This window comes from Taudactylus pleione, unplaced genomic scaffold, assembly GCF_031769625.1.
Source record: "Taudactylus pleione unplaced genomic scaffold, aTauple2 ptg000850l, whole genome shotgun sequence".
Lineage (NCBI taxonomy): Eukaryota > Metazoa > Chordata > Amphibia > Anura > Myobatrachidae > Taudactylus > Taudactylus pleione.
The window spans coordinates 445,001-457,638 of NW_028285252.1; the positions used below are offsets into that span (position 1 = coordinate 445,001).

The window sequence follows — 12,638 nt, forward strand, 5'->3', positions numbered from 1 at the left end:
CACACTGCCAATCATCACTGGCTGGCAGTTGGTGTGACTCCCCTGGTAATTTATGATTGGTGGCGGTACCAGAGGTGGGGCTGCAGCACAGTCCAAAATTCAAATAGGGAAGTCCAGGACCAGAGCATTGTGTCCCTCCTGGAGAGGGTCATGTTGGGAGGTATGGCAATGGGTAACCGAAGTGGCATGCTGTATCCCATGGGAAGTATGGGTATTGCATATTACTAATATTCTGGTCACCTTCACCATTCGTGGCAGCCAAGCCACCCGATGGGCCACGGTGATGTCACAGATTCCTCTCTGGCTGGTACCTAGGAGCAGAGGTGATGAGTAGCAGCCGTTCTATGGGCAACAGTCACCCGTATGTTGTATTTGTTTCGTTTTATTACCAGTTAAACAGGTTTTGATCCACATATAGCATATACTAAATCAGTAACTGTACAGTACGGACGGTCCTGCACGCTGTGGCTAAATAAACTGGCAACAATTTTGTTTTCATAATAATTTTTTGTACTTTAAATGACTTGTTACAACAAAGATCTGCTCCTTGAGGACAGGAACAACATTTGGAATCTTTTAGGAAATATAAAAATCTTATATATATATCAAATTCAATAGTCTGTTTGTTTGGTTATGCAATCGGACATCCCTGTACCGATTGGGATGAAACCAAAGCGAGGTGGTCCAGTTGGATCCTGGCCAGGATTTAGGGGGATTAGGGGTCCAGTCGGACCTCCCGTTGGTGCACGCTGGGCAGAACTTTGACCCGCGGTGCCGGTTCTGAACCTACGACTGGATGGATTTGATTGAAAACGTCAGAGGGGTGGCAATTGGTCTGGGATGCCTAGCTTTATAACTTGAAGATTTAAACCCGGGCAACGACGGGTACTTCAGCTAGTTTACAATATATGGAAATATTAGTCAATTTAAACCCTATAAAAGAGTCATGCACTAAGAGCTTGGGGAAGTGGTACTGTACTCCACCTATAAGAGCTGGCTGCAATTAGCATCAGATGTGGCGTCTGTACTCTCTGGAGATGAGATAACACGGGATAATACGGATTGCGGCAAACATGCAGACGCACAAAACATAGCACAAGAGTAGAAGAGAGGGATCATATCAGCCAAACTGTTAAAACTATAATCACAGTCAGAACTTTGTGCCCAGGGAGCAGCACAGAGCTGGGGTCAACAGCGAGCTGGAGGTTGAAGACCGTCGATCAGAGCACTACAGGTGCGGATTATTGGAAACCCCCAGCGTGTCCACCTTGGGCTTAAAGGCTCACTGAACCCTTTGAAAAAGTATTTGTAAATATCAATCCCCTTCCTCTAATCTCTCTCCGCACTGCAATGAGGCTTCCAGAAATGGGAGGATTTGCAGAACAGACCGCAGCAAACCGCGGCATCAGCCATACACGTCCCCCGGCCTCATCATTACTCCGATGTCATTTTGTTTGAAAGTCTCAATGTCGTCACTATAACCCGCTGCAAATCTGTGGCCGTTGGAAATGCATATTGTAACGTTAACGATCTATGCGAGGACAACATAAAATTCTCAGAAATAACAGCTCTCTTTCTCTTTGACAGCGAAATCTGATACAATAAAACTTTTACTTTCTTTTTTTATTTGCTCTTCCCTCTCGCCCATTATGTTTGCAGACTGCTGGAGCTACAGGAGCCAGCCCCTGGAATGGAGAGTGAGGGGATCTGCACCCGGCTCCAGTGTCGTGTAAACGGTGAAGTGTCTGAGAACGAGGGGAGGACAGAAGGAAGGGGAGACATGTTTAGCAGAGGGCTGAGTGCAAATGAGCCCTGACCCATAGCTTGCGTGACCTTGCACAGGCCTTAATGAGACAGGGTCACCTCCACTCCTGGCACCGAGCGTGTAGGACTCGCATACGTTAGTTATGCTGTGGTCTCCATGGAAACAAGGGCACCAAAATGCGTAATGGAAACCTCATGTGAAATCACCTCATCTGACAGGAGAAGAGAATCGGAGGCTTTAACAGTGCAGAAAAAAAAAATCTTTCCCAATATTTCCGTCTCAATTGTGCGAAGCAAGATGGCGGCGTCTGTGGAGGGGCAGAAATTTGTTCACTCTAAGACGAGCGAGGATGCTCCATGCAAAGTACTGAGGAAGTGCGAGGTCGCAAATTTTATTCGCAGAGAGAGATTGTGGTAACAAGATGAAGCGGTGACATTTTAGGGGTTTCCTTACTGCGTGCGGGGAAGGGCGCACGGCCATTTTCACTCCAAAGAATTTTACACCAGTTCAAAGCTGGTGGCATTTTTTACGCCTTCATGTTTGGCACCACCATGTTGTACTCGTTGCATATAAAGTTTCCCGCCCTTTTTTCCCACCTCTCAGTAGACTCACTTAAAGTTTCAGAAGCTTCCCCCATTGATGGAGATTAGGCGCGAACTTTACTGCGCAGACTTCCACGTGCACCAATGGATGTGCAGGACGTTCTGCATTACCCATTGAGTGCTCTGCGTTATTTAAGGCCCCTTCTAGTGACTGGTGCATCTTATTGTTACTGGGAACCTATAGACTGCTGGTTGGAGAGCAGAAGCTTCGAGAAGAGAAGAGAAATGAGAGAGTCCTGAGTTCTGGCACCAGATGAGACAGTCTACGCTCTATCACGTGACTGTATGGCGGTGATTTCTTCTGCCCTCACGTCTCGTTAAGCTGCGGGAGAGTCCATTTCACACGCCCAGCCACATATGCAATCTTATATTCATCCTCGTGGGCCCACACTGGGGAACGGTCTGCGTATTACACGGAATCCCGCAGCTACTGAACGCCTTGTTATCAATAACCGTTATATTTAGTTTATGCTAATTTGCCACAACAAGAAACCGTGTGTGCAACACCGGGTATGCCAGGGCCAAGGGGTCTATTTACCAAGCCTTGGATGGAGAGAACGTGAACAGAGATAAAGTACCAACCAACCAGCTCCTAAATGTCATTTTTCAAACACAGCCTGTGACATGACAGTTAGGAGCTCATTGGCTGGTACTTTACCTCCATTCAAGGCTTAGTAAATAGACCCCTCAGTCTCACAGACAATGAACGTCACTCTCCTGAGGAAAGTGTCCCTTACAGTGCCGGTAGAGGCCCCATCTCCCAAACTATAGGGGTGCCAGGCATTTGGTGCCGTGGTAGAGCTGCGTCTTTGTGTGCCGAGTGTCCCCTCTGTCATGTTAATAGGAATCGGCTCCAGCTTCACACAGAGGTTACACCGAATCCCTCGGGACAGCGGCCAATTCAGCCTAAGGAGGAGGGGGTGGGGGATGTGTATAGAGGGGTTATATAAAGATATTAGCAGCATTCAGTGAGTGTAATACTACGTCTATGTACATACTGGAGGGGCACAGGCCTAACCATAGCACTGAGGGGTAGCTAGTATAGATTATTATTAAGGATTAGTCTCTTTACATATGTCGCTTCCTATATATGTTTGTCATACAAATATAGAGAATAACCAACATGTACACGCACATACAAAGCGGCTCCAGTAATGATGTCGCCACGTGTTGCTGTACATGTGTGTAATAATAGATACTCGTTAGTGCGGCATATTCTCACACGGCTAATGGCGGCTCCGTTATCTTCCGTGCAGCAAACTCACAGCCAGACGCGTTGTGTGTCCCAGCTGCACGCAACGGGCAATTAATCTACTGGCGGATGACAATGGCTTTTAGTTGTTTTGTGTCTGAATCCAGCACTTTGTGTTAGCATCAAATGGAGTCCTGCGCCGGCCAGCCCGCCGCGCCTCGTACCATATGCTTTGATGTGTTTTGACTGATCCTATTTGCCAGGAGCACACGCAGTCACATATGACTAAGGGACCTGGACAGTTATTTTAGTCCCTCTGGGTTCTTTGGAGAGATGTGATCACTCCCCCCCCACCCCAGATAAAGAGGTAGCAGCCATTACATTACTCTGTCCTAAGTCACTGACAATACCGGGGGTGAGGGCCCAAAGCAAAGGGTTAAGGTCACTCAACCACACAATTCCATAGGAGACCTGGCTACAATGACCCACAGTCTGAGAGACCTCTGGGGGGGATATGGCAGATACCTGTGGGGGGGCTATGTAAGATACAGAGCTTGTCCAATTTCACTGACAGGACAGAGATTGTTCCATAAGTGTATGGAGATCTCCAGCACTAACTACATCCCTGGTTAGGGTCTGTTACTGGACCTATGGCGGTGCTTCTGTTACTGGACCTATGGCGGTGCTTCTGTTACTGGACCTATGGCGGTGCTTCTGTTACTGGACCTATGGCGGTGCTTCTGTTACTGGACCTATGGCGGTGCTTCTGTTACTGGACCTATGGCGGTGCTTCTGTTACTGGACCTATGGCGGTGCTTCTGTTACTGGACCTATGACGGTGCTTCTGTTACTGGACCTATGGTGGTGATGCTTCTGTTACTGGACCTATGGTGGTGATGCTTCTGTTACTGGACCTATGGCGGTGCTTCTGTTACTGGACCTATGGCGGTGCTTCTGTTACTGGACCTATGGCGATGCCTCTGTTACTGGACCTATGGCGGTGCTTCTGTTACTGGACCTATGGCGGTGCTTCTGTTACTGGACCTATGGCGGTGCTTCTGTTACTGGACCTATGGCGGTGCTTCTGTTACTGGACCTATGGCGGTGCTTCTGTTACTGGACCTATGGCGGTGCTTCTGTTACTGGACCTATGGCGGTGCTTCTGTTACTGGACCTATGGCGGTGCTTCTGTTACTGGACCTATGGCGGTGCTTCTGTTACTGGACCTATGGCGGTGCTTCTGTTACTGGACCTATGGCGGTGCTTCTGTTACTGGACCTATGGGGGTGCTTCTGTTACTGGACCTATGGCGATGCTTCTGTTACTGGACCTATGATGGTGCTTCTGTTACTGGACCTATGATGGTGCTTCGGTTACTGGACCTATGATGGTGCTTCTGTTACTGGACCTATGATGGTGCTTCTGTTACTGGACCTATGATGGTGCTTCGGTTACTGGACCTATGATACTGCATCTGTTACTGGACCTATGATGGTGCTTCTGTTACTGGACCTATGATACTGCATCTGTTACTGGACCTATGATACTGCATCTGTTACTGGACCTATGGCGGTGCTTCTGTTACTGGACCTATGGCGGTGCTTCTGTTACTGGACCTATGATGGTGCTTCGGTTACTGGACCTATGATGGTGCTGCTTCGGTTACTGGACCTACGATGGTGCTTCTGTTACTGGACCTATGATGGTGCTTTGGTTACTGGACCTATGATGGTGCTTCGGTTACTGGACCTATGATGGTGCTTCTGTTACTGGACCTATGATAATGCTTCTGTTAGTGGACCTATGATGGTGCTTCTGTTACTGGACCTATGATAATGCTTCTGTTAGTGGACCTATGATGGTGCTTCTGTTACTGGACCTATGATGGTGCTTCGGTTACTGGACCTATGATGGTGCTTCTGATGCTGAAAACAGCAGCTTTATCTGAGGTTGCCCTGTTACTGGATCTACACTGATACTCATGTACCAGACTGTGGCTTGTTACTGTTAACTGCTGACATCTTGTGTCCCTGACATCTACTCATTATTGGACCCATAACGATTGATTGTGCCCAGTACTTCGGACTTATCACTGGAGTCCAATAAGGTTCACAGAAATCTTCCAAAAGTTCTAAACCCCACATGGAAAGAGAAATCCGCAGTTTGTTTATTCCTTGTGGGTCTCATCTGTCCCCGAAACCTGACGCACCAGACTGGTCTTCTGCAAAATTAGCCGTTTTCTGATATTTATTCTAACAACGTCACCAAGCTAGCAATAACCCCAGATATAGAGCCATTGTGTACAGTGGTCTTTTGAGCCATTTGTTTCCAGGTAAATTGAACACATTAGTCACCTACTTTTGCAGACGGCAGATTGTAGCTTAATTGAATTTAGAAATATATTCCTTTTTACGTAAATCACCAGCTTTGCCTGCGCTACCAATCTCTCAGCGCTCTGGAGAACATCAGAGAGACAGCCTGCATTATATAATGTAAACCAGGACAGCATGTCCATGTTTTATTGATGTACGGGAGTAATGAATAGGTTATGACATTTGCTGGCTTCACTGGAGGAAGACTGGAAAGAAATTCACAGCAGACGGCAAAAAGAGCAAAGGACCCGTCGCTGATACAGACGACAGAACATTATATGGAATATCCGACAAAGACGGGATTTAAAAAAAAAAATCAAAAACACACGCAAAGAATAAAATGCCGCAAGATGATTAAAGTGTATGAAAACGTACCTGGGGGCGCGTATCTCGCGGGGGCTTTCTAGAACCGTGGAAATAAATTCCAGGTGCAAAATTTCTAGCAGTGTTCAGAGAGAATAATTCCAGTATTCCCAGGCAATGATGCCCTGGAGGTAACTGAATTAGGCTGAAATAAAATGATTCTGACCAAATGCGATACTTTTTTGTTTCGGTGCCAAATTCCAGTCAAAGGGTAAATTACAGAACTGGAGGAAGGTGCAAAGTGTCCTCCATTAAGGGAAAATTAAATTTAAGCAAAGTAACCGAGGCTGCTCGGCTTTTCGGTTTAGCTTTTTGACCCTGTCTATCACTGATTATAACAATTGGTAGGTGTAGAAATGACTCCATTACACGGTAATTTGTAACGGAGCTGCAACAAAGGTCCGATTCAGAGGTGTACGCTAACACTGCAACCACTGCCATTTTTGCAGCTGTGGATGTGCGAAAATATACTAACGCAGCAGCCGCAGAATCTTGCACGGAGACGCCCACCGGAGGCATCGCAGCTGTCCGCAACTGCGCACACATACGCACCAACAGCCGCAGGTCAAGCAAACATCGACTCCTTGAATGAGTCTATGGTCGTGCAGCATTGCCTCCATACTCGAGACACTGGAGCCACGTTCCCCGCTTCCAAGAAAACACACTCCCGATAAATGGCCGAAACACGCCTCCGTTTTAGCCATCACTCCCCGATACATCGACAAAACGTTTGCTTCCTGTCACTCACTTGCGATTGGATCCTCACTGCAACCGTAATCGCATCCAATCGACGCACATGCACGCTGTGACGCATGTGTAAACCACCGATAACCGCCCAACTGCGTGAACATTGGAATAGCGTACAGCGCTGACTCAGCCAGAAAGTAATACAGTACAATTTATAGAACAAGACAAGTGTATTAGCATTGGTAGAACAAGCCATCTACAATGAAGATAATGTAGTAAGAGACGCAGGCTTTTCTGCGCTTTGCCCCCTTGTATTTTCTCTCTTTATCTGTGAAAGACACGTCTGAGGTTCGTAGATTAAGAAATGTCGCGATTTTCTGCCTTTTAAAATTCCAGAGATTTTCTCTACTTACACGTCCTTTAATCCTCATGACCTCGGTAGCTGGTGAAAACGCACTTTTAGCCAGAAGATTACATTTCTTTTTTAGCAATCCCAAGGACTTGTACAAACGGTTTCTTTCTACAATCTCCTGATGAAATCCAGTTTAATTTAGTAGCACCCAAAACCTCTTGCGGAGGCCGAGGATGTTGTAGATTGCTTGGTGGTATAAGGTAGACACATAATTGCATTTCAGATCCAGTGCTCAAGGACCAAAGAGTGAAACATTTAAAAGGCACCTTGCACTGAAAAAGGAGGTAGAGATATGCAATGCAACAAGGTGTGTCTATATATTGTATCGTTCACTGCAAATATGTAGACACCAATGTGTCATTTCTGAAACGGCAAAAGAGAACCCATTAACGCCCGAATGTGATCTAGTGCCCGTTATTTTTGTGCAGATGCACCAGTCACTGCAGGACGGTGTTGAGAGAGGGGCGTCCGGAAAAACTGCGTCATATACTGTAGCATCTTCTGTTGGGAGGTGGATTGAGCGCTGTTCTTTCAGCGGTGGGGGTTGGGTAAAAGTTACGGATCACATACAAAAATGATATTTCAGTGGGGCAGGAGGGCTGTAGAAGGAATCACACTGGTGCACTAGCAGTTTGCAAAGACGACTCCCGAGGACGGAGAGGAGGAAGAACATGGAACGGCGCTGGCCGCACTACGTAGGCACATCAGGTACACAACCAGAGCGATTTGTGGTTGGTTTCCAGTGAAGTTAATAAACAAGACCAATTGTGTCATATAATGCTTGTGGGCCTCCGCCTGGGTATAGCCAGCCCTGGCACCAGTACGCTGCCGCTATTCTCTTTTTACCCCAGGGTGAGCTAATAAGTGGTTAAAAATCTGAACGCAGATATCCGATGTTCGTGAATATGCGCAGACGCAATACCCATTCGGCACATGTGCAGAACTGGTATGCGATCCCACTTGCAGACTGGCAGCAGACTATCAGTGATTGAGTGTCTGCTGCCATTTGTGGGCGGGGATAGGGTGGCGATGGCCTCAGTTTCCTGAAACGGAGGCGTGTCACCGCCATTAGGGGGGGGAGGGAATTGGCCAGGACCTCCGTTGGCTGACTGAGATCTCCTGGTCTCTTCCTCTCAATTGCGGCAGCCGGCTGCATGACCCCACAGGTCACCTTAGCTGGCCAATGTTACTCAGATTATCAAATGTTGCCATGGACAACGCAGCTCGGATAAGAAATGCATAGGAGGCGCGATGCCTTTTGCTTCATTACCATATCGCAATTGCAAAGCTGAATGTGTACATACATCATATCTATAGCCTGCGTGCATACATCATATCTATAGCCTGAGTGTATACATCATATCTATAGCCTGCGTGCATACATCATATCTATAGCCTGCGTGCATACATCATATCTATAGCCTGCGTGCATACATCATATCTATAGCCTGCATGTATACATCATATCTATAACCTGAGTGTATACATCATATCTATAGCCTGCGTGCATACATCATATCTATAGCCTGCGTGTATACATCATATCTATAGCCTGCGTGCATACATCATATTAATAGCCTGCGTGAATACATCATATCTATAGCCTGCGTGAATACATCATATCTATAGTCTGCGTGCAGCTTTGCAATTGCGATCCTTGCTGTATCAGGCCCTTGATTCTTAGATCAGGCAACTTGTGACGATTTTGAAAGATTTGTACCCGGGGAATGGTCTGAAAAAATCCTGCCGTTTTTCCTGTTCATTTCAATGGGCTTTCCCAGTGTGCGCTACATGGAGAGACCCTTGAAATGCATAAATGTATGAACTAATGAAACGACTAGTAGAGAGATCTAATAAATATTTACCTTTTTTTAAATGGGATCTGTGCACCCACTGAAATGAATGGGCCACTGAAATGAATGGGAAATCTCACTCCTCTAGCTTTTTTTTCAACCATCGGAGCGTCTGCTTCGGATGAGATTATTTCTGTCCATTTATGTAGCATTTCAATAGATTTCCTTCTATTCAGTACTTTGCATGACTGAAGTACATGACTCCTATGATTTTGCGCTGTCTGGAGACTTCAGTTTTGGAGGTTTCACATCAACTCTTAAGCATGGTACATGGGTGTTTCTTTTAAGCACTTGTATGCTCAGTAGACAAACAGCATTCAGGAGCTTTAAGACTAAAAGACAAATAATGGAGTCCTATGGGAACACGCAGTGAGGTACCCAGTACACTGTGCGGCTGGGAGCGCAAGTCATTAGCTACAAAAATGACTAAACTACATAAAATAAAGTGTAACAATAAACTAAATGAAATAAATATACAAAAAAAAATAAATAATAAAAGTAATTCGTATGCAGAGATGTTGGCGCAACACTCCACTGAAGAACGACATGGGCATAATAACCTTGTGTTGCAATGCCCAGTGCCAACAGGGTACACTTTAGTATTTTAGTCCTCAGGCGAATGCCCACTTGCCCATTAAGCTGTCCAGACATCGATCATAGCGCATAAAACCTCCTCTCCCCACCGGCCTTGCTCATGTCCCTGTTACTTTAATTGCTTTACAGTATAGTGACATTGGAGGGGGGGAAGTAACCCAAGAGCACTTTAGGAGGTGTTCTCACCCTCAGAGGATTTCATTTATGGCTTCTACGCGCCCTCCTGCACCTTTTACTACAGTGTGTCATCTATCTGGCTTCCTTCTGTGCTCTTCAGTATCCTCTTTATATCATCAGCCAGTGTTGCTACTTGATCTTGCTCTGGGATTTCAGTAGCAGCTGAATTCAGGGAGCAACAAACATAAGCAACATCTGCCCTTATAAAAGACATGGCAGCGAAACACAGAAGAAAGCCAAAAAACATTTATCCCAGAGGTGAAACAGACGAAGCACAGAGAGACAAAGTCGGCTGAAGGCGCACAAGTGAGATTCCGGCATCCAGACAGCAGGATCAGGAGGAGAACAGCAGACTGGTACTTACTATGATCATGCGGCAGGCGTGTCCTCTGCAGAGTTCCGAGTAGGAGGAATAATGCATGTACACTACCCAGCTGCCCACAAAGATGCCCAGCCATGCCAAGAAGAGATACTTCACCTTGATACCAGGGAGGCGACTCTAGAGAGAGAGAGAGAGAGAGAGGAGAGAATACAAGGTGAGGACACATCAGATATTAAAGAGTCGGCAACCAAAACAAAATATAATAAGACTTTTCTGTCATCAGGACACATATACCAGACGTGGCTGGGCACCGGGGGCTGTTGCAACAAGGTGGGAGGGTTACTGCAGCGCCATGCAGCCGATTGCACTGTATTCTTACTCACAAAGCCCTGCCTGAAGGTCACTGGTGATAAATGGCGTTATTTTTCTTTAAGCTCCACATAATAGCGGATATGAAAAAAAGGAGAAGACCGGCACTACTAATCCCCCCCCCCCCCCCCAGATTTTACCAGTCTCTTTGTGTCTGGCACAGATGCCTCCTTGTTAACAAGAAAATCCCACAAGGAAAGTTTATACCAGCAGCAGGACTTGGGCACACAATACCCATCTGTCAAGGCTGCTACCAGCTAACCTTGGTAATAGATCTCCCTCACCCGAGGTCCTGCAGCCTCCCGGCATAGAGGCCTCCTGGGCTTACACTTGGGAAAAGAAAAATGAAATCTTGAGTTTCCTAACGAGGGTGGTGTGAGGGATACATCGGTGTACATTACCGCGTGGCACAGCTGCTTTGTGTTTTTTGATACACGGATTGTTAAAATGTAACAAATCCACAGTCACAACTGTAACAGCCTTCCCAGACATTACTAGATGATGGGCCCATCTTCTGAGGTATGAGCGGGAAGGTGGGCAGCAGGGGGGGGGGGGGCGGTGTGTGGCAGGGAGATGGGGGAAGAGAGATGATGAGAAATCAGAGACAAAACATAGTGAAGCAGGTGGCAGGATACAATACACAGGCCAGCTCCAGGCCCCTTGGCATAAATAGGCCCACTAGGTCCGTTCAGAAACTTGTGTAAAAATTTCGTCTATAGGAGGAGAATACACAGGAAACTTTAATAAAATGTGCTCTAGTTTACAATTACATTAGTTATTTTTTCTATGGTCAGAAGAAGTAAATTAACTTATATCTCCAGGAGCATTGGGTCCTTTATATGACTCAGGAGATACATATTCTCGTGCTGTGGCGGCTCCAGAGGTGAGGCTACAGCGCGGTCCAAAATTCAAAAAGGGGATCCACACCAACTGCCAGCGAGTCCCGGCCGGCAATGCTTGGCAGGGTTTGGGGTGGCAGTTGGTGTGGCTCCCCTATCTGAATTTTGGACAGCCCCACCTCTGGAGCAGCCATTGCTTCTGGGGGTAGATTTACTAATGCCCATTTTTAAATCGATTTAAAAAAAAAATAAAAAAAAATTGAGCAACAGTGATTTTGGGTTTATGGCGCTATGTCACACATTAACGAATACTTAACCAGAAATTAAAAATTGTCTGTTAGTAAACGTGTGATTTCGTCCCTGGCATGCAACATAGATATTGATTTTTTTAATCAATTTTGATCAAATTAAAATCAAAGTCGACCTTAAATAAATATACCCCCTGGTGTTCGATATTAAATCTCATGCCTGGCAAAGGATATATAAAGGGTTGTAGTTCACTGACACCCCTTGTTAGCCTCCCTCTCCCATCATGCACTGCTCCATATATCTAGTTTACAAGCAGATGTACAGACAGGACAGTAATAAGTCTGGGGGTCGGCTGTATATCCTTCCTACATGATAAATAATCCACAACCTATTCATACCAGTAAAATACCAAGACAAACTATTCATCCACATTTCCAAGAAACAGGAATTTAAGGAGTTCCATTATATCACTGGAAACCTAATAAAAGTGGGTTGTTTGTATAACATCCTATGCTCCCCCCTTCCCCGGGGGGGTCTGTATAACAGGTGTAATGCAATGCGAGATACAGAGACAAGTCTTGTTTGTTTCCCATGTTACAGACGAGTTTTGGCTGCGGGTGTTTGCAATGTTATAGTCAGGCCAGGAGTGCGCCATCTGGGCTCGTAGCTTCCTGAGGCATTAGCTATCACTTAGCCTGATAAATTTGGCGTAATGCACTTCACCCACTTAAACGATTTAGGGCAGTCTGCGAGAGGCAACAGAGCGGTTTCCAGGTACAGAAGGCATCCGTTCCTGTTAGGGGCCGGTACATAACCCAATAGAAAGCGATCGGAACAGACAA

General features: G+C 46.2%; 1 protein-coding gene across 2 annotated transcripts in view; it reads right to left on the reverse strand.

Moving 5' to 3' along the window:
- The window catches only part of DIPK1B (divergent protein kinase domain 1B), a 104,162-nt gene that overhangs the window by 55,198 nt on the left and 36,326 nt on the right, over nt 1-12,638 (reverse strand). For both annotated transcript variants that reach the window (XM_088458767.1, XM_088458768.1), the window contains exon 3: nt 10,382-10,516. In XM_088458767.1, coding sequence (XP_088314893.1) covers nt 10,382-10,516 — 135 coding nt within the window. The remainder of the gene's footprint in view (nt 1-10,381; nt 10,517-12,638) is intronic.